The 25,330-nt window shown below is 42.6% G+C and overlaps 1 protein-coding gene, 1 non-coding gene and 1 pseudogene across 3 annotated transcripts; 2 read left to right on the forward strand and 1 right to left on the reverse strand.

Moving 5' to 3' along the window:
- Positions 1-8: 8 nt before the first annotated feature.
- Positions 9-194, reverse strand: LOC139383785 (U2 spliceosomal RNA). Its single transcript, XR_011628797.1, has one exon. It is a non-coding gene; the product is annotated as a U2 spliceosomal RNA (small nuclear RNA).
- Positions 195-7,834: 7,640 nt separating this feature from the next.
- On the forward strand, positions 7,835-8,048 carry LOC139383433 (U2 spliceosomal RNA; annotated as a pseudogene).
- Positions 8,049-15,252: 7,204 nt separating this feature from the next.
- LOC139376364 (E3 ubiquitin/ISG15 ligase TRIM25-like) lies at positions 15,253-24,158 on the forward strand. Of its 2 annotated transcripts, XM_071118830.1 has the most exons (7): positions 15,786-16,141; positions 16,915-17,878; positions 18,112-18,247; positions 18,467-18,562; positions 21,799-21,958; positions 22,089-22,160; positions 22,460-24,158. In XM_071118830.1, the coding sequence occupies exons 2-5, from the start codon at positions 17,784-17,786 to the stop codon at positions 21,814-21,816; spliced, it is 345 nt and encodes a 114-aa protein (XP_070974931.1). In that variant the 5' UTR covers positions 15,786-16,141; positions 16,915-17,783; the 3' UTR covers positions 21,817-21,958; positions 22,089-22,160; positions 22,460-24,158. The 2 variants fall into 2 exon arrangements, with proteins under 2 accessions (XP_070974920.1, XP_070974931.1); XM_071118819.1 differs by lacking the exons at positions 21,799-21,958; positions 22,089-22,160; positions 22,460-24,158 and adding an exon at positions 18,858-19,693 and having other exon boundaries at positions 15,253-16,141; positions 18,467-18,705.
- Positions 24,159-25,330: the final 1,172 nt, after the last annotated feature.

The raw sequence follows: 25,330 nt of genomic DNA on the forward strand, positions 1-25,330 counted from the left end.
ACAACGGCAGGGGGTGCACCGTTCCTGGAGGTACTGCAATACCAGGTCGATGCGTGGAGTGGACGGAGCAAGCCCCTATTCCATCTCCCTATTCCAAAAATCAATTTAATATATGGTCCCCAGATAGGGGACGTATCAGATATTAAACTGATAAGAACAGATTTTTTTTTTTTTTTTTTTTTTGGAAAAATAATTTTTATTTTCATTTCACATTCAAATACAAATTCAGTGCATAACGTTGTACATAACATGGATACTTACAAACAGTATCAACAAGTACCGTAACAATATAAGAATATCAAAACTCCTTAAAAAAAGTGCTGTTCTGCAGAACCTGAGCAGTATTATTGGCCTATATTCGAGATTAACATGCCTCTAACAATCTCCAAAAACAATACAAACAATTCTATAAGTAAAAATATATACATATGCCAAAATGCACTCTGGATAAAACTGTGTATATCAAATATCTACAAAGGCTTAGTTTACATTTCAATTGTACCTATGTAATACAATTATATATTGGTTATAAACACATTTACAATGACGGGTAAATCCCTTTCCATCTCTGTTTTACTGATGCAATGCCCCCCTTATCTATTTCAAATTGTATTCTTTTCCAAACTTCCTGTTTTATAAATTGAACCAATCCCGTCGGTGACCACTTGAGGGTGTCATTAACTGCACCACATCTGGCCTCCCAAAGTTTGGTCTTGATAAGGGACACCAGAGTCACTAATGCTAATAATTGCACCCTTTCCACATTTTTTATTTCAAGTTTGGCAACCCCTTCATAATCAATGTTTTTTAAAATCTCAAAAAATTGTTTACTTTTTCCCCAAACTGATTGAGCAAAAGAACATTCCCATAAAACATGTGGAATTGTTTCGATTGCGAAACAATTGTCCCTGGGACAGAATTTATTTAGGGTCAAATTATGATCGTATAAAGTTGAACGGACCGGAAGACGTCTGTGTAAAACAAGCCAATTAAAATCTTTCAGTCTGTTGTCTAACCCTTTTAATTGTGTCCGTATCCAGGTGGAAGGCGATATTGGTAATCCGTCTCTAGGACGACAATTTTCTATTAATTTGGCGTATAGCAATCTGTGGTTGATTACATTTTCCTTTACTTTGCAGACAGGGGTTTTCCTTGCCCATTCCACTATTTTCTTAAAATGTAACGGGATAATTTCAGCTTTTGGCTTACTATTATCCCACTTCACCATGAACCTTAACGGTACAGACAGCCAGAATTTTATTAAAATGTGACATTTGTGTACAGAAGACGACAAAAGACAACAAATGTTTGAGTAGAACAACGCATCTAGCTTGAGAGGAATATGAGGGAAATCCCTTCCACCAGCCTCTATAGGCTGGTACATCCGATCTCTACGGATGTACTCATATCCCCCCCAAAAGAAATTAAACAGTACCCGTATAAAAGTTTTTCTTAGCGACACCGGCATGGGAAACACATATGCAAGGTGAAGTAATGAAGGCAGAATGTCCGCCTTCAGCACTAACACCTTCCCACTAAAAGATAGTCGCCTGACTTTCCACAGTCCCAATCTTTTATTAATCGATAATAGTTTTTCTTTCCAATTGAACATGTCATCTTTAATTTCATTTCCGAAAGATATGCCGAGGACAACCATTGGTCCTGTGCACACAGTCAAACCACATAACTGGTCCGTTCTCCTTTTCCACTGTCCCAAATATTTTATTTCTGTTTTATTCTTGTTTATCTTCGACCCAGACGCAACAGAGAATTCATCAATGACTTTGATAGACTCTTTCAAGCTCAGGTCGTCTTGTAAATATAAAACTGTGTCGTCCGCATATTGGGATATTTTTAGCATATCCCCTCCAGGTAAAATGATGCCTTTGATGTTATAATTTTTCCTAATTGCGCATGCGAAAGGTTCAATATATAAAACATACAATAGAGCAGATAGAGGGTCACCCTGTCTGACACCTCGTAATTGCTTGATAACATTTCCAATATTCCCATTAATATTTACCCTGCTACCCACATTACTATACAGAATTTTTACCCATTTCATAAAATTATTTCCAAACCCAAATTTCCCCATAATTCTAAACAAAAACTCATGGTTTACCATGTCAAAGGCTTTTTCCTGGTCCAAATTCACAGTAATAGCTTGCAGGTGCCTTTCCTCTAAATAGGCTTGAACGTCTCTGTGCAATTGCAAGTTCCAGGTTAATCTTCTCCCCACCACACCACAAGTTTGGTCTAAACCAACAACATATGCCATGGCAGAAGATAGGCGATTAGTTACGGCTTTGCTTAATAATTTATAGTCAACACACAACATTGTTAAAGGTCTCCAATTTGCTAATGTCTTGGGGTCTCCCTTTTTATACAGTAGTGAGATTACCCCCTCACACATCGAACCTCCCATATGCTCTAAACCAAATATAGCTCTAAACACTTCCAACAGATGACATCCAATTATATCCCAAAAAACTAAGTAGAACTCTTTAGAGAGCCCATCCACTCCTGGTACTTTGTTATCTTTCATGCTCTTCAGTGCCATATAAATTTCATCTAATTTCAATTCCCCTTCTAATTGGTCTCTAATATCCAAAGGTATTTGCACATCCACGCATTTTAAAAATTTAGTCCCTTTCTCATAATCAATTGTTTGTTTTTGAAATAGCTGAGAAAAGTGGTGTGTAGCGACACCAAGCATGCCATCTCTATCCTCAACCATCTCCCCATCTTGGTCCAATAAAGCCGAAATAGTCCTCCTCTTTCCCCGTGATTTAATTTGCTTGAAAAAATATGCCGAGCACTTCTCATCATTTTCCCATTTATCTTGCTGACTTTTAAAAATGAAGTCTCGAGCTTTCTTTTCAAATAATGTGTGTTGCTTTTTCAGCAGGATACCCAATTTGTCTTTATCTAATCCACCACCATTTACATTTCCTTGGATGTGTAGATCTTTTAGTTCATTCTGCAATTTATAAAATTCTGTGTGGTTATTACGTACTTTGTCTTTGCAAAAATTCTGAATAAAACTCTTGATTCTTAATTTTGTGCTCTCCCACCACTCTATGACAGTGGAATAAAAAGATTTCATAGCTACACAGCCCTGGAAAAAAGACCTGAATCTTGTCCCAAAAGTTTTGTCATGTAAAATGCCGTTATTAATTTTCCAATACCCTTTTCCAAATTCAATTGTTTTTAATTCTACTGTCACAGACAGGCAACTGTGGTCCGAATAAAAAACCGGTGTAACGCACGCGGAGGACACACGGAGTTCACGCGGAACAAACAGATAATCTATTCGGCTCCTCGAGCCTCTGCTGTTTCCCCAAGTGAAACCGGGATCATCCGCATGCGCCATTCTATAAGAATCAACCAAATTATATTTACCTATAAGACTTTTTACAAGATGCCCGCCTAGATTACCTCGGTCATATGACACATTAAAATCTCCCCCCATAAACACCTGTCTGTTTGTCATAAAAATAGCGTCTAGGTCGTTAAGCATTTCCCTCCTTTCCTTGGGTGTCGATGGTGCATATACATTAATAAATCTAAAACATTTACCCTTCCAATCGATATCTACTATTAAAACCCTCCCGTGTACTGCCGAAAAACTTCCTACTATTTTTAAATCCCTATTCCCACATAGAACACCAACCCCTGTAGAATGCACCCCTCCGACACTCCACCTCGACTCTCCCTGAACCCATTCCCGCGTAAACCTCTCCACGTCATTTTGATCTTTTAAATGTACTTCTTGTAAAAAACACACAGAGAAGCGAATGGAGGACAAATGGGAAAAAACAGTCGCCCTTTTAACTGGGTTTCTAAACCCTCTAACATTGATGCTAGCTAGGTTAATAAAAGACGACATGAGGTAAAGAGGGAAAAAGACAACTATCTAATTATGACGTTATTTTCCAAACTCACTTTAAATACATTAACTCATTTGGCGGCCGGTCTGGGAAACGATGGTCTCCAGTCGGAGGACTGTCCACCAAGATAGGGGTCTGGAAAACACTGTCCTCCTCCTCATGCTCCCCCTTCATCTGCGTGGGTGCTGGAACCCCACTGGGTGCCAGACCGCTGCTCTCGATGGAGGCCGCGCCTGACGGGGTTAGCAGAGACTCCTCTGCGCTGCCCAGGTTTCCCTCGCTTTTCTCCTCAGACTTCCCGCTTTCGAAACAACTGAAGCGATTCCCCCCCAAAGCAGACTTCTCCGTCGCCTCCATGCGGATGAGTGGGGAAACAGGGCTCATCTGCTTCCTTTTCACCGAGCACTTTCTCCTCTCTCTCACCGTTGTCCAGCTCTCGGTAGCCGCGGGCGCGGTGGGCTCTCCCTTCTCCTCCTCCACTTGCTTATTCCAACTTCTGTCCGCTTCTCCTCTCTCCTCGTGAGATGATGATGGCGTCTCACTCCCGCTCTCCTCTGACTCTCGCAGTTCTCTCTCCATCACTATCTCATCCACAACCTCCTCAATGGCGCGTAGTTCCATGCCTTCTCCCTCATCTGGTCTTTTCCCGCCTTCAGCTCTTTTCCCGCTCACCGCTCTGGCGTAAGAGGGGACTGCCTTCGGGCAGTGACGGAACAGGTGGTCCTCTGAGTTACACAGACTGCAGCGCTTTGGCACCGTGCAATCCCTCATTGTATGTCCAATAATTCCACAGTTTCTGCACCTTGTCTGTGTGCAGGCATCCGCGAGGTGCCCGTACGTGCTACACTTCCTGCAGAAACGAGGCTGTCCAGCATACATGAGGTAGCCCCTGTCAGCACCGATGGAAAACGAAGCAGGAGGATGGCGGTATCCATCATGGCCGCTCTCGTCTTCCTTTAGCAGCACACGAAACTGCCTCTTCCCTGTCCAGATGCCTAGGGCGTCCTTAATGTCTCTCACTCCTGGCAAGATGGTCACATACCGGCTGAGGTAGCACACTAACGTTTCTTCAGTGACCCAGGGGTTGAACATGTGCACCGTTAGCACCCTCATATTGTGCCTGCACATGGACTCAACTTTAAAATCCACGAGGGCGGGTGCTGTCGCGTTCGCCCGAAAGAGCCCCTTTACTTCCTCCAGCCGGGTGATGGTGTAGAACGACACATCGTAAAACTTCTCGGGTGTGTTCTGTTGCAGGCAGTGCACATCGTCTGCTGTCAGGCGTAGAGGTCCAAACAGCACTTCCTTTCCAAAACGAACTCTCTCCATCAAATTTTCCTTTCCTGTCCAATTAAAACGAAGCGTATTCTTCAGTCCAGCAGCCGCTGACTGTGACGTGGCCGATGACGACATCGCACCACTTTGAAGATCCCGCGAGAAATACAGTCGATCCTGCTCTTGATCTTAGCCAAAAGGCCGAGAAGCGATACCGCAATGCTTTCGGGAGGAAGGTGCCGTTCTCAGACACGTTAAATCCGGTAAAGGTTACACCTAAATGAGCTCTGTACACTTTACAACAAATATCAAAGATGATGCTATTTTTAAAAAATGGTGGCATAGACTGGGATTTGATCAACGTCGGGAAAAGACACTTTTCACTGTTACAATGTAACACATTGGAAGGTTCCAAAGTGACGTGGACATCCGCCCTCCAATCTGAAACGAGACAAATCCTTATTGAGTTCAAACCAGATTTACAGCTAAATTGGAATAATAATCTAGCAAATAGGGGTTGAAGAAATAATTAATATTGACATAACATGTTATCTTTTATATAATATCTCAGGAAGCGTTGATGCCACAAGGGAACTAAAATAATTGTCCACTTGGTGGCGCCAGACTTCCACCGACCGTCGCCTCTCCTATGTGGTCAATCAAAACGCATTTGAATGTTGAACCACTTTAAAAATATATTTAACTAGGCAAGTCAATTCAGAACAAATTCTTATTTTCAATGACGGCCTAGGAACAGTGGATTAACTGCCTTGTTCAGGGGGCAGAACAATAGATTTGTACCTTGTCAGCTCAGGGATTTGATCCAGCAACCTCTCAGTTACTGGCCCAATGCTCTTACTAGGCTATTTGCCGCCCCAGTTGACTTCAATACATACACCATCAACGCAAGAATAGCCTGTGTATTTTTAAATCTGTCTGTAGAGCCTTGCATGATAAGGTCATTGTGAGGAGGCCTTTATAAAGTTGCCCACCTGAATTACTAGAGGCCAAACTTCAAAGATGTCCATGGCACTGGACTGCAGTGAGAGCTAGACCGACAATGCGTCCTACGGTCCTGGCTGCCTAACTAAATGTGTGCTCAGCATAATACACTTTTGTAAACATGGCTCTGTTGAGGCATACTTTTACAATTAAGCTTAGTCGGTCACTACAGCAAACTTCATATCATGCACATAAATTGCCATTACGCAGAAAATACTTTATATTGATGAATAAAAACTACACTGGTTTGATTCATCCTGAAAGTTAGGTTTAGGCTACTACATGATACTGTCCTTGTACCCATCATGAGGCTGCTACAACCTAGCCTATGAATGAAAGTTTACAACGTAGGTGAACACAGGTTGAGAGACTTTTGAGTAATCAAGATGACAGACATTATTGACACATTCAATACCGCCTTGTTCAATCTTGCCTTCATCTAGCTGATCTAGAGTGTAATCATTAGTCCAACATTTGCAAATGAGAGTTTCCATTGGACAAATTCAGGTATGTTTATCCCCGTTTGGTTCCGTTTGCTTTCGCTTTAAGAAACGTTTTTCAACAGAATGAATACACCCCTGATCACACGCAAACACAGATCATTTTCAAAACAGCACGATCCCTTTGATCGTGGGATAATTCCTTCTGGCACCTACGTGCTCTCCTCCTCTCACCTTTAACCTTCACTTGTGGACTTCAGTGCACAACACATCAGCTGTCTGACCAGGCGAAAAAAAAACCTTACCAAGCCAAACCTTCATATCATAACCACTAACTGCTACACACAGCCTACAATAGAGTACCACAGTATGAGTCATAATACCCATAACACCTAGCGGTCAAACAGGGAAATGGTTCCAAGTATTTTGGCAGAAAGTCTCCCCCCACTTCTAATTTACTTCATTTTGTGGCTAGAGTCAAATACTTTCTATACTACAAACGTCACGTCAGGATAGGCAACCCGAAAGGAATAATTGATGCATGTGTGTTACATTAAACATAGATGAGGGAGTAAAATGTTGGCAAGCAATAAACATTTCAGAAATCCCAACTACTAGTCGAATAAGACATGGGAGAGATGATGAATTTTGATGATGAATTTTGGCAAAGAGAAGAAAAGAAAACTGCAGAGATACAGTGAGGCAAAAAAGTATTTAGTCAGCCACCAATTGTGCAAGTTCTCCCACTTATTTTCCACCATAATTTGCAAATAAATTCATTAAAAAAATCCTACAATGTGATTTTCTGGATTTTTTCTCTCTCATTTTGTCTGTCATAGTTGAAGTGTACCTGTGATGAAAATTACAGGCCTCTCTCATCTTTTTAAGTGGGAGAACTTGCACAATTGGTGGCGGACAAAATACTTTCTTGCCCCACTGTATATTGACTATGATAGCTGATATGAATGGTGAGTTGATCATCACATCAACGTTTATTCGTCACATGCACAGGATACAGGGTGTAAACAGTACAGTGAAGTGTTTACGTGCATCATATACACATTACAATACAATACGCCTGGTCTCGGAAGCTAAGCAAGGTCAGGCCTGGTTAGTCCTTGGATGGGAGACTGCCTGGGAATACCAGGTGCTGTCAGCATTTTTGTCCCTCATGGTACTGTACTCTTGTACTATTTAAATCCGGAAACAACCTATTACAGTTTCTCAATCGTCTACAAGCATTTTTCTTGGAACAAGGTTGTCGAGTTTTTAGAACAAAGTCCATAAGACACAGAGCTGTTGCAAAACAGTAAATGGATTTTCAAAATGTAGACCATATATTAAAGGGATTTTTGGAATAGGGAGATGGAATAGGGGCTTGCTCCGTCCACTCCACGCATCGACCTGGTATTGCAGTACCTCCAGGAACGGTGCACCCTCTGCCGTTGTAAAGGAAAAGTAGACCAAGTTAACCGGGTGGTTCTTTTATTAGAATCATGATGGATATTACATTTGAGGTAGTTAACTAGTGACTCCCCATCCCACAAGAGGGAGCGTAATTATCAACTGACACTAATTAGCATAACGCAACGGACATAAATTTCCCTAGAAAATATTCATATTCATGAAAATCACAAGTGAAATATATTGAGACACAGCTTAGCCTTTTGTTAATCACCAGGTCATCTCAGATTGTCAAAATATGCTTTACAGCCAAAGATAGGACAAGCATTTGTGTAAGTTTATCGATAGCCTAGCATAGCATTTTGTCCAGCTAGCAGCAGGTAACTTGGTCACGGAAATCAGAAAAGCAATCAAATTAAATCGTTTACCTTTGATGAGCTTCGGATGTTTCCACTAAGGAAACTCCCAGTTAGATATAAAATGTTCCTTTTTTCCCAAAAGATTATTTTTGTAGGAGAAATAGCTCCGTTTTTTCTTCATGTTTGGCTGAGAAATCGCCCGGCAATTGCGGTCACTGAAAACGCCGAAAAATATTACAAATTAGCTCCATAATATCGACAGAAACATGGCAAACGTTGTTTATAATCAATCCTCAAGGTGTTTTTCAAATATCTATTCGATAATATATCCACCGGGACAATTCGTTTTTCAGTAGGACAGATTGGAGTAATGGCTACCTCTGTATTTTACCCGAGAGTCACTCTGGCAGCATCAGGTGACCACTTGCGCAATGTAGCCGCTAAATGCGTAAAACTACGTCACAATGCTGTAGACACCTTGGTGAATACGGAGAAAAAGTAATCTGGTTGATAGCCCATTCACTGCTCAATAGGGACGCATTGGAACGCAGCGCTTTCAAAACATGAGGCACTTCCGGATTGGATTTTTCTCAGGCTTTCGCCTGCAACATCAGTTCTGTTTTACTCACAGACAATATTTTTACAGTTTTGGAAACTTTAGAGTGTTTTCTATCCTAAGCTGTCAATTATATGCATATTCTAGCATCTTGTCCTGACAAAATATCCCGTTTACTACGGGAACGTTATTTTTCCAAAAATGAAAATAGTCAATGTCAATGATGACTAGATAGTGTTGGTCAAGTCAGTCACCTATTCTATTGACTATGACAGCTGATATGAATGGTGAGTTGATCATCAAATCAAAGTTTATTTGTCACGTGCACAGGATACAGGGTGTAAACGGTACAGTGAAATGATTACTTGCAAGCTCTCCTAAACAAAAATATCCACAAATAGCTAAGTAATAAAGTTGTTAAAAAAATAAAATGGTTGATTGGAAATATATACACAATAACAATATACAGTATGAACTCTGTAATGTGTGTAAGTTATGTACTGGTGTCTTTACCTGTATGAGTGGCAGTCCATGTTATCTGATATACAGTGTGGAGAACAAGTATTTGATACACTTTTTTAAAAATTGTATTTATTTTATTTCACCTTTATTTAACCAGGTAGGCTAGTTGAGCACAAGTTCTCATTTACAACCCGCGACCTGGCCAAGATAAAGCATAGCAGTGTGAACAGACAACACAGAGTTACACATGGAGTAAACAATTAACAAGTCAGTAACACAGTAGAAAAAAAAGGGGAGTCTATATACATTGTGTACAAAAGGCATGAGGAGGTAGGCGAATAATTACAATTTTGCAGATTAACAACACTGGAGTGATAAATGATCAGATGGTCATGTACAGGTAGAGATATTGGTGTGCAAAAGAGCAGAAAAGTAAATAAATAAAAACAGTATGGGGATGAGGTCGGTAAAAATGGGTGGGCTGTTTACCGATAGACTATGTACAGCTGCAGCGCTCGGTTAGCTGCTCAGATAGCAGATGTTTGAAGTTGGTGAGGGAGATAAAAGTCTCCAACTTCAGCGATTTTTGCAATTCGTTCCAGTCACAGGCAGCAGAGAACTGGAACGAAAGGCGGCCAAATGAGGTGTTGGCTTTAGGGATGATCAGTGAGATACACCTACTGGAGCGCGTGCTACGGATGGGTGTTGCCATCGTGACCAGTGAACTGAGATAAGGCGGAGCTATACCTAGCATGGACTTGTAGATGACCTGGAGCCAGTGGGTCTGGCGACGAATATGTAGGGCCAGCCGACTAGAGCATACAAGTCGCAGTGGTGGGTGGTATAAGGTGCTTTAGTGACAAAACAGATGGCACTGTGATAAACTGCATCCAGTTTGCTGAGTAGAGTGTTGGAAGCAATTTTGTAGATGACATCGCCAAAGTCGAGGATCGGTAGGATAGTCCGTTTTAGTAGGGTAAGTTTGGCGGCGTGAGTGAAGGAGGCTTTGTTGCAGAATAGAAAGCCGACTCTTGATTTGATTTTCGATTGGAGATGTTTGATATGAGTCTGGAAGGAGAGTTTGCAGTCTAACCAGACACCTAGGTACTTATAGATGTCCACATATTCAAGCTCGGAACCATCCAGGGTGGTGATGCTGGTCAGGCGTGCGGGTGCAGGCAGCGAACGGTTGAAAAGCATGCATTTGGTTTTACTAGCGTTTAAGAGCAGTTGGAGGCCACGGAAGGAGTGTTGTATGGCATTGAAGCTCGTTTGGAGGTTAGATAGCACTGTGTCCAAGGACGGGCCGGAAGTATATAGAATGGTGTCGTCTGCGTAGAGGTGGATCAGGAAATCGCCCGCAGCAAGAGCAACATCATCATCATGATGATCATCATACAGAGAAAAGAGTCGGCCCGAGGATTGAACCCTGTGGCACCCCCATATAGACTGCCAGAGGACCGGACAGCATGCCCTCCGATTTGACACACTGAACTCTGTCTGCAAAGTAATTGGTAAACCAGGCAAGGCAGTCATCCGAAAAACTGACGATTTTGCTGGTTTTCCTACTTACAAAGCATGAAGAGGCCTGTAATTTTTTTTATCATAAGTACACTTCAACTGTGAAAGACAGAATCTAAAACAAAAATCCAGAAAATCATATTGTATGATTTTTAAGTAATTCATTTGCATTTTATTGCATGACATAAGTATTTGATCACCTACCAACCAGTAAGAATTCCGGCTCTCACAGACCTGTTAGTTTTCCTTTAAGAAGCCCTCCTGTTCTCCACTCATTACCTGTATTAACTGCACCTGTTTGAACTCGTTACCTGTATAAAAGACACCTGTCCACACACTCAATCAAACAGACTCTAACCTCTCCACAATGGCCAAGACCAGATAGCTGTGTAAGGACATCAGGGTTAAATTGTAGACCTGCACAAGGCTGGGATGGGCTACAGGACAATAGGCAAGCAGCTTGGTGAGAAGGCAACAACTGTTGGCGCAATTATTAGAAAAATGGAAGAAGTTCAAGATGACGGTCAATCACCCTCGGTCTGGGGCTCCATGCAAGATCTCACCTAGTGGGGCATCAACGATCATGAGGAAAGTGAGGGATCAGCCCCAAACTACACGGCAGGACCTGGTCAGAGCTGGGACCACAGTCTCAAAGAAAACCCTCAGTAACACACTATGCAGTCATGGATTAAAATCCTGCAGCGCACGCAAGGTCCCCCTGCTCAAGCCAGCGCATGTCCAGGCCCGTCTGAAGTTTGCCAATGTCCATCTGGATGATCCAGAGCAGGAATGGGAGAAGGTCATGTGGTCTGATGAGACAAAAATATATATTTTTGGTCTAAACTTCACTCGCCGTGTTTGGATGAAGAAGGATGAGTACAACCCCAAGAACATCATCCCAACCGTGAAGCATGGAGGTGGAAACATCATTCTTTGAGGATGCTTTTCTGCAAAGGGGACAGGACGACTGCACCGTATTGAGGGGAGGATGGATGGGGCCATGTATCGCGAGATCTTGGCCAACAACCTCCTTCCGTCAGTAAGAGCATTGAAGATGGGTCGTGGCTGTGTCTTCCAGCATGACGACGACCCGAAACACACAGCCAGGGCAACTAAGGAGCGGCTCCGTAAGAAGCATCTCAAGGTCCTGGAGTGGCCTAGCCAGTCTCCAGACCTGAACCCAATAGAAAATCTTTGGAGGGAGCTGAAAGTCCGTATTGCCCAGCGACAGCCCCGAAACCTGAAGGATCTGGAGGAGTGGAGGAGTCTGTATGGAGGAGTGGGCCAAAATCCCTACTGCAGTGTGTGCAAACCTGGTCAAGAACTACAGGAAACGTATGATCTCTGTAATTGCAAACAAAAGCTTCTGTACCAAATATTAAGTTCTGCTTTTCTGATGTATCAAATACTTATGTCATGCAATAAAATGCAAATTACTTCAAAATCATACAATGTGATATTCTGGATTGTTTTAGATTCCGTTTCTCACAGTTGAAGTGTACTTATGATAAAAATTAGACCTCTACATGCTTTTTTTTTTTACACTAGAAGCTGTCAATCTCTATTTAAATATTTCTGTAAAGCCAATATTGAAAGACATTTCAATTTGCGTGATGTTTTGTTGTCTCTACCTTCTTGTCCTTTGTGCTGTTGTCATTTGCCCAATGTTGGCACCCTGTTTTGTGCTGCTACCATGTTGTGTTGCTGCAATGTTGTGTTGCTACCATGTTGTGCTGCCATGTTGTGTTGCTACCATGTTGTGTTGGCATGTTGTGCTGCTACCATGCTGTGTTGTCATGTGTTTCTGCCATGATGTGTTGCTACCATGCTGTGTTGTCATGTGTTTCTGTCATGCTATGTTATCTTTGGTCTCTCTTTATGTAGTGTTGTGTTGTCTCTCTTGTCATGTGTGTTTTGTCCTAGATTTATATTTATCCCAGCCCCCGTCCCCGCAGGAGGCCTTTTAACCTTCTGGTAGGCCGTCATTGTAAATAAGAATTTGTTCTTAACTGACTTGCCGAGTTAAATAAAGGTGAAATAAAAGTTAAACAGAGAGGAATTGGAAGAGGTCCATTCCACGGACTCATTAACTTTTTATCGTGTAGAAAGAGTTACTCCTTTGCTTACGGCCATACTAGCCTGAAACCGCCCGACCTCGGCTGCTAAGCAGGGTTGGGCTTGTTTAGTACTTGGCCGGCTGACTGCCTGGGAATACCAGGTTCTGTACATTTCAGCATGGGGTGTCTTCTTTCCTTGTTTTATATTTAGAACATTCACATTGTAATGAAACAGGCAGGGAGCAGGTCTCGAACCCTCGACCTTCTAGCCCGAAGTCCAGCGCGCTATCGACTGTGACGCAAAAGCAATGCTCGGGAGGCAGAGTCGATATCCTCGCTTATAAACCCAGGGTCGTTACAATGTTCTGTCAGATCCAATTTGTAAGAGGTGGTGTGGTTGAAACCCTCTGCCATTATAGCACTTTATTAATGCTCCCTGACTTAACATGCCAGTATGGGACTCACCTATGAGTTAGTCTGGCTAACACAAAGTCCTGTTGTTGTTGTTGTTGTTGAGAGAACCAACCAATGTGTCGGCTCCAATTCTGAGCAAATGCTGCCTTTTTTTACAAAAGGCCTCCTGTCCAGACCAGTGTGTCACAGCTCTAAAATAACGTGTCTTAAAACATGGAAGGCGGTCGGGAGGAGGCAAGATCAGGTCAAATCAAATCAAATGTATTTATATAGCCCTTCGTACATCAGCTGATATCTCAAAGTGCTGTACAGAAACCCAGCCTAAAACCCCAAACAGCAAGCAATGCAGGTGTAGAAGCACGGTGGCTAGGAAAAACTCCCTAGAAAGGCCAAAACCTAGGAAGAAACCTAGAGAGGAACCAGGCTATGTGGGGTGGCCAGTCCTCTTCTGGCTGTGCCGGGTGGAGATTATAACATAACATGGCCAAGATGTTCAAATGTTCATAAATGACCAGCATGGTCGAATAATAATAAGGCAGAACAGTTGAAACTGGAGCAGCAGCACAGTCAGGTGGACTGGGGACAGCAAGGAGTCATCATGTCAGGTATTCCTGGGGCATGGTCCTAGGGCTCAGGTCCTCCGAGAGAGAGAAAGAAAGAGAGAATTAGAGAGAGCATATGTGGGATGGCCAGTCCTCTTCTGGCTGTGCCGGGTGGAGATTATAACAGAACATGGCCAAGATGTTCAAATGTTCATAAATGACCAGCATGGTCGAATAACAATAAGGCAGAACAATTGAAACTGGAGCAGCAGCACGGCCAGGTGGACTGGGGACAGCAAGGAGTCATCATGTCAGGTAGTCCTGGGGCATGGTCCTAGGGCTCAGGTCCTCCGAGAGAGAGAAAGAAAGAGAGAAGGAGAGAATTAGAGAACGCACACTTAGATTCACACAGGACACCGAATAGGACAGGAGAAGTACTCCAGATATAACAAACTGACCCTAGCCCCCCGACACATAAACTACTGCAGCATAAATACTGGAGGCTGAGACAGGATGGTGTGTGGGTGGGTCCATTCTAGCCAATAAGAGGGCAACAATAGACACAACTCTGCATATAAATTGTTTTAGAAAAAAAAAAAAGTGTCCGTGATGTCATGTGTCCTACTTTTATATATCAGTACACTCAGAAACACCTAAGCACGAGTGGGACTGGGGAGGAGATTAACATTTAGTTTTTCCCCCCCTAGAACCACACAAACCACAGCTGATTCAAATAATAAGAGCTTGATGATGAATTTATTATTTTAAGTCAGCTGTGTAGCGCTGGGGGCAAAAAAACTAAAACGTTCAACCCTTGGGATCCCCAGGACCCAGTTTGGAAAAAGGCCGCTATTGGACAGACACTTCAAAACGTGGCCTGCTATTGGACACACTTCAAAACGCGGCCTGCTATAGGACAGACACTTCAAAACGTGGCCTGCTATAGGACAGACACTTCAAAATGTGGCCTGCTATAGGACAGACACTTCAAAACGTGGCCTGCTATAGGACAGACACTTCAAAACGTGGCCTGCTATAGGACAGACACTTCAAAACGTGGCCTGCTATAGGACAGACACTTCAAAACGCGGCCTGCTATTGGACAGACACTTCAAAACGTGGCCTGCTATAGGACACTTCAAAACGCGGCCTGCTATAGGACAGACACTTCAAAACGCGGCCTGCTATAGGACAGACACTTCAAAACGCGACCTGCTATAGGACAGACACTTCAAAACGCGACCTGCTATAGGACAGACACTTCAAAACGCGACCTGCTATAGGACAGACACTTCAAAACGCGACCTGCTATAGGACAGACACTTCAAAACGCGACCTGCTATAGGACAGACACTTCAAAACGCGACCTATCTGTTTCTACACGTACTACTGCACGTCTGAGCTCCAGAAGCCCAGGCCACTTTGGAGAATTTAAACTATGAATGAAACACAGAACACGTATTGGAATTGTTTAGTAAACCAGATGAAGAAATAATTGAAAGGTTAGAGTAGACCTATGTTCAGAGATTAACTTCCACAATCTATGTTTACAAGCCATTCAAAATGTATTTCATGTGACGTTAAAATGGTGAGAGGCCAGTATGATTTTAACCCCTTGGGTACCTTACAATCACAGCCATCCTGAAACTGCCGGGTAGGGCAACAGGTACGCATGCTTTTTCCTCGTGTGTATGTTTTCTTCAAATGATGACACTAGTGCAGACCTCTGCGTAGTTTGATCTGTCGACCTAACGAGCTACATGTATTTGGGTCAGAGAAGACATTGTTTTCCTGTACCTTTAAGAGTGGGGCGCAGTGTGCAGGACTACACTGGGGACGTAATTCAAACACTTGGCTCCTCCTAATTTTACGGTTTCGTTTCCTGGAGTTCGAGCCTGTCGTGTTGTTGACAAAAAAACGTAACAAATATAGTTTTTTACTGGGCAAAATGGGTCAGTCGTTGCCGACCCCGGACTGCGAGCCCTCGGTGTGTCCTTTGTGCCACGGTATATGTCGGAATCCGACTGCGCTGAGATGCAAACATATTTTCTGCTACTGCTGTATACAGGAGTTATGGAGTGGTTCGCCCACCGGTCCATACTACTGCCCCGAGTGCAAGGAGGAGTACAAGACATTACCGGTGGGGTTCAAGAGAGACACTACCGCAAGTCCGTGGCGACATGAAGCACCTGCACATACACGCACCAGCTCAGCCACAGGTAACTTCCCGAATTCACCAGACACTTCTGCCCATGCGCAATTAGGCTGGGGACAACGATACAGGGGTTTATTCATTACGCCGATTCTGTTGCAAAACGTTTGGTCTGTTACAAAACGTTTTGCAACACAAACCGTTTATTTCAAACGGAAAACCTTTTGCAACGAAAACGAGAATTTAATATTGGACCAATTCTGATAGGTCCCTCCACGCTTCATTCCGTTTGCTCTGTTTGGTTCATAAACGGTAAACGGTTTCCGTTCCAAGACGTAATAAATACACCCCAGGTTCGCTGACTAGTCATGGGAACGAACATTTCCAAAGTTAGGCTACTGCTGGGGAAGATGTACCTGTGTAATGGTACTAGGCCTACAGTTTAAAACAATAACACATCGTTAACACATTGTTTTAATATGGTGGTGATGACTTGGCTATGATAGAAACATTAACAACAATATTACGCTATATTGACTGACGCACACGAGTAACGACACAGGTCAAAGTCTACTGAAGTCCATTGACTTGCCTTAAAATCAATCGACCTTATTCTATCTTAAAATAATATGATATTTATGATATTTCCCATCATTTTGTAACTCTGCATCATTGGGAAGGGCTTGTAAAGCAAGCATTTCGCTTAAAGTCTACACCTGTTGTATTCTGTGCTGTGACAAATACAATTTGATTTAGCTAGGTTTGTGTCCTTTTGATGTAACCTAAGTAGGCCTAATCACTACTAATTTATTTGTGTTATGTATGTTGTGTTGGGTATAGAAGGCAGAGCCAATGAAGAGGATGTCATTGAGATAAATTCGGCGGGCTGGACCCTTGGGAAGAGAGCCTCCATCTCTCAATCCAAGCGTCTGTTAGGGAAGAGACCAGCCAGTTCTCCTGTCCCAGGAGGCCATCTTCACGACAACAAGAGACAAGCCACTGGCAGCTCCTCTTCCTCCCACTCCAGGGGAAGGTCTGGTGACCGCAAGAGACCCGCCACTTCCTCTTCCTCCTCTTCAGCCAATCAGAACACGTCGTCTGACGTCGAGTTGTCCAGTGAGGAGGAGATGCCAGCAGCACCATTCTCCTTAGCAACCAAACCGCCTAGTACTGCGTCCGTCGCCGTCAGAGGTCCGGACCTGACACGTGATAGGTCTAGGTCCCCTAGGAGAGACCCACCCATTGAGCTGGATGAACCCCCTGCTGCAACAGAACCTCTTACAAGAGAACCACTGAATGACCCTAGAAAATCACCTGAAGCAGCAGCAGGTCACATGACCAACACATCGCCAAGAAGAATCACCATCGTTGAGCTGGACCCACCTCTACCCCCTGCAAGAGATCCGTACACACCCGCCAAGAATCCTGCTGAAACGACCATAACAACCCATTTACGTTTAGTCACCCCTACGTAGGAGAAGCCTGTTGAAGCTGAGCGGGAGCCTCTTCCAGAGATCTCCAACAGATCTGGTCCAATCGGCACCTCCACCTCTCCTACCCGTGCTACCAACAACCTGTCCCCTGGACGTACCAACCTGTCCCCCAGCCTGGCTCGTCAAACCTCTAGGGAGACCTTCCTACCCTGCCACTATTGCCCCAGCCAGGGCTCTCTCCCTACGGTGAAGACCTGCCTGGTGTGTGGAGCCTCCATGTGCTCCGACCACCTCCGGCCTCACCTGGAGTCCCCTGTCTTCCAGAGCCACACCCTGGCACACCCTGGTGTGGAGGACACCTCACCCTGGAGGTAAAGTTTCACTCTTATTTGGGGAGAATCTCAGTTGAATTTCCTTTTCTGAGCTGCACAAAGTGAAATTCCTAACAACTTTGGACGGTATTTGCAGTAAAGTCTTGAATTCCTGTAAATACTTTGTGTTTCAACATTTCATTTAAAGTTGACAATTGTTTTATTTAATTTATTATATGACAAATCATTAAACAACTGGCAGCAAGCTGAAGTATAACTTACATTGTCATCAGGTGCCCGGAACACCAGGAGATGAACCGAATCTACTGCCGTCAGTGTAGTGTGTGTGTCTGTACCGTGTGTACCGTGATCGGGTCGCACCGGGACCACGCTTGCGTCAGCATCAGAGAGGCCGAGAGGGAGCTGAGGGTGAGAAACAGAGGAGTGTTTACCAAACACACATACCAACACACCACAAAAATACCTGATCACATCCCAGTTGTATGAGCCGTAGTATTAATGTTGTCTAAGGATCGTTAGTGGTGAATAAACATATCACACGTGTTATAGTATAAATACGTGTTCCAGAGAGCTAAAGCATGTTTTCTATTGACGGCAGGATGACGGCACTGTGCTTTTGTCTTGCAGGGGAACCTGAAACAGGAGATGAAGAAGATGCAGGGAGCGGAACAGTCTTTAATCAGCAGAGTGACTGAGATGACAGAGAAGAAACAGAGATTCCAGGTAAGAAGGACAGGACCTCAGTTGGACCAGGTATTTTTTTTTTTAGGTCTGACCTGACGCAAAAGCCTAATAATGTACACACCCTGTATCCCTCTAAATCAAATGTTACAGTTCACCTTACAGTGAAATGCTGAATACAACAGGTGTAGTAGACCTTACAGTGAAAGCTGAATACAACAGGTGTAGGTAGACCTTACAGTGAAATGCTGAATACAACAGGTGTAGTAGATCTTACAGTGAAATGCTGAATACAACAGGTGTAGTAGATCTTACAGTGAAATGCTGAATACAACAGGTGTAGTAGACCTTACAGTGAAATGCTGAATACAACAGGTGTAGTAGACCTTACAGTGTAATGCTGAATACAACAGGTGTAGTAGACCTTACAGTGAAAGCTGAATACAACAGGTGTAGGTAGACCTTACAGTGAAATGCTGAATACAACAGGTGTAGTAGATCTTACAGTGAAATGCTGAATACAACAGGTGTAGTAGATCTTACAGTGAAATGCTGAATACAACAGGTGTAGTAGACCTTACAGTGAAATGCTGAATACAACAGGTGTAGTAGACCTTACAGTGTAATGCTGAATACAACAGGTGTAGTAGACCTTACAGTGAAATGCTGAATACAACAGGTGTAGTAGACCTCACAGTGAAATGCTGAATACAACAGGTGTAGTAGACCTTACAGTGAAATGCTGAATACAACAGGTGTAGTAGACCTTACAGTGAAATGCTGAATACAACAGGTGTAGTAGACCTTACAGTGAAATGCTGAATACAACAGGTGTAGTAGACCTTACAGTGAAATGCTGAATACAACAGGTGTAGTAGACCTCACAGAGAAATGCTGAATACAACAGGTGTAGTAGACCTCAGAGAAATGCTGAATACAACAGGTGTAGTAGACCTTACAGTGTAATGCTGAATACAACAGGTGTAGTAGACCTCACAGTGAAATGCTGAATACAACAGGTGTAGTAGACCTCACAGTGAAATGCTGAATACAACAGGTGTAGTAGACCTCACAGTGAAATGCCTAATACAACAGGTGTAGTAGACCTTACAGTGAAATGCTGAATACAACAGGTGTAGTAGACCTTACAGTGAAATGCCTAATACAACAGGTGTAGTAGACCTCACAGTGAAATGTTTACAAGTCCTTAACCAACAATGCAGTTTTAAGAAAGTACCTACAAAAAGAGTATGCGATAACAATAACAAATAATTAAAGCGCAGCAGTAAATGACAACAGCAGGGCTATATACAGGGTATTACGGTACAGTCAATGTGGAGGCTATATACAGTGGTACCGGTACAGAGCCAATGTGGAGGCTGTATACAGGGTATTACGGTACAGAGTCAATGTGGAGGCTATATACAGGGTATTACGGTACAGAGTCAATGTGGAGGCTATATACAGGGTGTTACGGTACAGTCAATGTGGAGGCTGTATACAGGGTATTACGGTACAGAGTCAATGTGGAGGTTATATACAGTGGTACCGGTACAGAGTCAATGTGGAGGCTATATACAGGGTATTACGGTACAGTCAATGTGGAGGCTATATACAGTGGTACCGGTACAGAGCCAATGTGGAGGCTATATACAGGGTGTTACGGTACAGAGTCAATGTGGAGGCTATATACAGGGTATTACGGTACAGTCAATGTGGAGGTTATATACAGGGTATTACGGTACAGAGTCAATGTGGAGGCTATATACAGGGTATTACGGTACAGTCAATGTGGAGGCTATATACAGTGGTACCGGTACAGAGCCAATGTGGAGGCTATATACAGGGTGTTACGGTACAGAGTCAATGTGGAGGCTATATACAGGGTATTACGGTACAGAGTCAATGTGGAGGCTATATACAGGGTATTACGGTAGAGTCAATGTGGAGGTTATATACAGGGTGTTACGGTACAGAGTCAATGTGGGGGGGCACCAGTGTCGAGATAATTGAGGTAATATATGGGAAGGCTCTTTCAGCATGAATACCCCCGTGCACAAAGCGAGGTCCATGCAGAAATGGTTAGTCGATCAGTGTGTTTAGAACTTGACTGCACAGAGACCTGACCTCAATCCCATCGAAAGCCTTCGGGATGAATTGGAATGCTGACTGCGTGCCTAATCGCCCAACATCAGTGCCCGACCTCACTAATGCTCTTGTGGCTGAATGGAATCAAGTCCCCCTGCAGCAATGTACCAACATCTAGTGGAAAGCCTTCCCAGAAGAGTTGAGGCTGTTATAGCAGCAATGTTCCAACATCTAGAGGAAAGTCTTCCCAGAAGAGTGGAGGTTGTTATAGCAGCAATGTTCCAACATCTAGTGGAAAGCCTTCCCAGAAGAGTGGAGGCTGTTATAGCAGCAATGTTCCAACATCTAGTGGAAAGCCTTCCCAGAAGAGTGGAGGCTGTTATAGCAGCAAAGGGGGGACCAACTGCATATTAAATGCCCATGATTTTAGAATGAGATGTTCGACAAGCAGGTGTCCACATACTACATTGGTAATGTAGTGTATGTTGAATGACAAATATTTAAGGCTGACAGTCTACACATACAGTGCCTTGCGAAAGTATTCGGCCCCCTTGAACTTTGCGACCTTTTGCCACATTTCAGGCTTCAAACATAAAGATATAAAACTGTATTTTTTTGTGAAGAATCAACAACAAGTGAGACACATGCTCTCTGCGCTTTTAACGGACCTCTGAGACTATCACAGTGCAGGTGCATTTATATGGAGACTTGATTACACACAGGTGGATTGTATTTATCATCATTAGTCATTTAGGTCAACATTGGATCATTCAGAGATCCTCACTGAACTTCTGGAGAGAGTTTGCTGCACTGAAAGTAAAGGGGCTGAATAATTTTGCACGCCCAATTTTTCAGTTTTTGATTTGTTAAAAAAGTTTGAAATATCCAATAAATGTCGTTCCACTTCATGATTGTGTCCCACTTGTTGTTGATTCTTCACAAAAAAATACAGTTTTATATCTTTATGTTTGAAGCCCGAAATGTGGCAAAAGGTCGCAAAGTTCAAGGGGGCCGAATACTTTCGCAAGGCACTGCGTTACAGATTCATAGAAAGCTTTACAGAGAATCTGTGATTTATATTGTAAAATGTCTGGTTTAAGTATCAAGAGTTTTAGACATTGTCAACACCAGTTGCCTGTGGAAAGCTTCATATCATTGGTGCTCAAATCATTTTTTCCTTCTCAAATCAGGTGTCGTCAACAACGTAAAAGGAATTGATGCCATAAGCCCGTCTTCTAAAGATGAGTTCAGAGTTTGAAAAGTTGTTAAAAGACAAGAAATCACCTTTTGAGACTTCAATACACTATTCCGGCTTCCTAGAGTCCTTGTTTCGAGACCTCTGTCTCTCATGTAAGTATTGATTTAATAATATACCGTTTGAAAAGTAACCGATGTTATTGGTCATGCATCTCAACGGTCAGTGGGGCTGTTCCTGTATTATATGAAATACTGTTTTAACTGTGCATCTCTTATGTTACAGTGGAGGTAGAGGACTTGAAGAAAGTCAGCAACTCCCACAGTCTTACTAAGTGAAAAACAGAAACAGGAAAAGGTTAGTGGGTTTTTTATTATTTTCTTTTTCAAAATGACAGACAAAAAGTTAAAAAAGAAAAATCTGTGACAAAACTGACATGCTTTATTTACAAATAAACCAAAAGCAAGCTTTTAAAATGGTTACATACAGAGACATTTATCACCAGTATCCATGGTCTACTTAGACCGGTATTCAGTCCGGGTCATGTTCATTAGGCATCAAACGGAAGAAAACAGACTGAGGCGTGCCCTAATGGACATGATGATAAAATGAATGACTGTCATAAGACAAAACGAATCCGTCTTTATTTCCAACAGCAGCTGAATAAAGGGAAGAAGAAAAAGAAAGGTGTGGTTGCTGCCGGAGGGATGAAGTCCAAGATGAAGGATGACCTATCGGACTACGGAGAGTTCGATGGAGGTTACGCACAAGACTACGAGGACTTCATGTGACGTGACACCAACCCGATTTCTGTCTCAAACGACACCCTGTTCCCTATGTAGAACCCTTTATATAGGGGATAGGGTGGCATTTAGTAGGGTTCCAATGTCTGTCCCCATTCCCCCTCCGCTCTGCTCCACCCAGCCCCCTCAGGGCATGACCTATGACCTATTCTACTGCCCAGAGCCATCCAATGATAACCACCCTTATGTCGCCCGCCGCCAGCCGCACACAAACTCGATTCTGAAAAGAAGTGTTGAATGGTTTGACGAGGAACGTCTGATTTCAACAGGGTTGTTTCTCCTCGTTAGAAATTCCTTCAACGATTCCTCGAAACTGACTGACCAATAAGACTGTGTTCTGGATACCAAAATGTTTCACCTCCCATAATGAGATGCGAAAACCCAGCATCAAACTTGTTTTTTTTCCCCAATCCTAGAATGAATTTAATTTGATCTTTTAAAAGAAATGATCTGTCAAACAAAATTTAATTGTTACTGTTTGACGAAGGAAAATACATTTTGTGTTCCGTGCAAATCAGATTATTACTATTTTTCTCAAGTATAAATTAAATATTTGTTTTACTCAAAGGATGGCTATTGGCATTCTGAAATATAATAGTACATTGTTATGTAAAGACTATAGTTCTCCAAATGTCAGTTCGGTGCTCATCACATATTACACTTGGGAATATATTGATCCTTGACATCATATAGTATTTCTCAGGAGAAAATGTCCAAATAAGTCAAGGAGTTTAGGACCAGTTGAGAAAAGCATCATTGAGATGAACATGTTAGATAAATTCAGGACTCGGTTTGCATGGTCACATAGTCTACAAATATTTTTTTAGGGGGGGTGAATTCCTAAATTCCGTGTTTAAAGATTGATTACTTCTAGTTGTAAGGAGGGTAATATCGCCCTGAACATTCTTCCCCCTACATTATTTACATTTTCTAGGAAAATAATACAAAATGTTACGATAAAGTAATTTAAGGCTAGGAAGTATTGAAGCCACACAAGTCAATGTGTGAACAGAGGCCCATATACTGCTGAAATGAATATGATGTAACCATAGTCTTAACTGTTTGTGTATTTTAATGGAGGAATGATGGCGCTGAAAATAATCTGTTATGTAGCATTTCAATAAATAGCCGTAGGGTCAAGTAGTAAACACGGCGCTGACCATTTCATCCTGGGCCTATGTTCACAAAACGTCTGAGTAGATACGCTGATCTAGAATCAGATGCCCCCCCCTTCTTATTCATTATGATCAGAAAAAGACTAAACTGATCCTAGAGCAGCACTGCTACACTGAGAAACCCAGTATAATCGCTTCCACTGAGTTGAAGCAACAATCACTCTAGGTCTCCTTGGCATAACTTTGCACGGCTTGTATCAAGTGAGGTGAGAAACAGACCAAATGTATTTAGGAAAGAAGGTTGTACTGGGTTATTATCACTTGTTTTTCTTTTTCACAGCACATTTTCAGGATTGGTAATGGAAATATAAACAATATTAAAGATTAAAGTTGTCTTATTTTATCCACCTAATTTAATAAAATCACTGTTTTAAGAATATTTTTTTAATGCATTTTAGAATTTGATCATTTTAGAATAACAAATGAAGTATTTGAATGTTATTTATGGGTTGATCTGCTAATTGCGCCCAGAGCATAACGGGGAAATACATTGGATTTGGAGAAAAAAAAAAGGTCTTAACTTGTTTCGAGGGTGAAATTTCAAACCACAATATTATGTCGTCATGATAACCAAATTTTGTTCAACTTGCATTGCAAGGTTTGTCTATGTTCCTTTAAAACAATGTCAGATCATCGATGTCATATCCACGATCAGATGAAAGAAAACAATAGGCTTGGCAGCACATCCTACTGGAAAAATAGCTATGATAGTTGTCACTGACTGTTGGTACCAATGAGCTATCGTGAGAATGATTGTCGAAAGGTCTCCACTTGAAAACTAAATAGATTCACTGTTGCTATCGAAGTCATTCTGAAGGGTAGATTTAACAGATGCAAATGATCCTGCTTTATCACTATTTAGGCCTGTAAACTGAGTGTACAAAACATTAGGAACACCGTCCTAATATTGAGTTGCACCCCCTTTTGCCCTCAGAACAGACTCAAATAAAGTATATTTGGGTACAAAAATAAAATCCAAATTAAAACAATAGCAGGGCATAACCAGTCATTATTATTCCTGGACTCTACAAGGTGTTGAAAGCGTCTCCTCCCCTTCATCTTTAACCCGGTCTCCTCCCCTTCCTCTTTAACCCGGTCTCCTCCCCTTCCTCTTTAACCCGGTCTCCTCCCCTTCCTCTTTAACCCGGTCTCCTCCCCTTCATCTTTAACCCGGTCTCCTCCCCTGCTTCTTTAACCCAGTCTCCTCCCCTGCTTCTTTAACCCGGTCTCCTCCCCTTCCTCTTTAACCCGGTCTCCTCCCCTTCCTCTTTAACCCGGTCTCCTCCCCTTCATCTACACCGATCGAAGTGGATTTAACAAGAGACATCAATAAGGGTTAGGGTTAGCTTTCACCTGGATTCACCTGGTCAGTCTGTCATGGAAAGAGCATGGTTTTGTATGTACAGTGGGGCAAAAAAGTATTTAGTCAGCCACCAATTGTGCAAGTTCTCCCACTTAAAAAGATGAGAGGTCTGTAATTTTCATCATTGGTAGACTTCAACTATGACAGACAAAATGAGAAAAAAAATCCAGAAAATCACATTGTAGG

This window comes from Oncorhynchus clarkii, chromosome 2 (assembly GCF_045791955.1).
Source record: "Oncorhynchus clarkii lewisi isolate Uvic-CL-2024 chromosome 2, UVic_Ocla_1.0, whole genome shotgun sequence".
Classification (NCBI taxonomy): domain Eukaryota; kingdom Metazoa; phylum Chordata; class Actinopteri; order Salmoniformes; family Salmonidae; genus Oncorhynchus; species Oncorhynchus clarkii.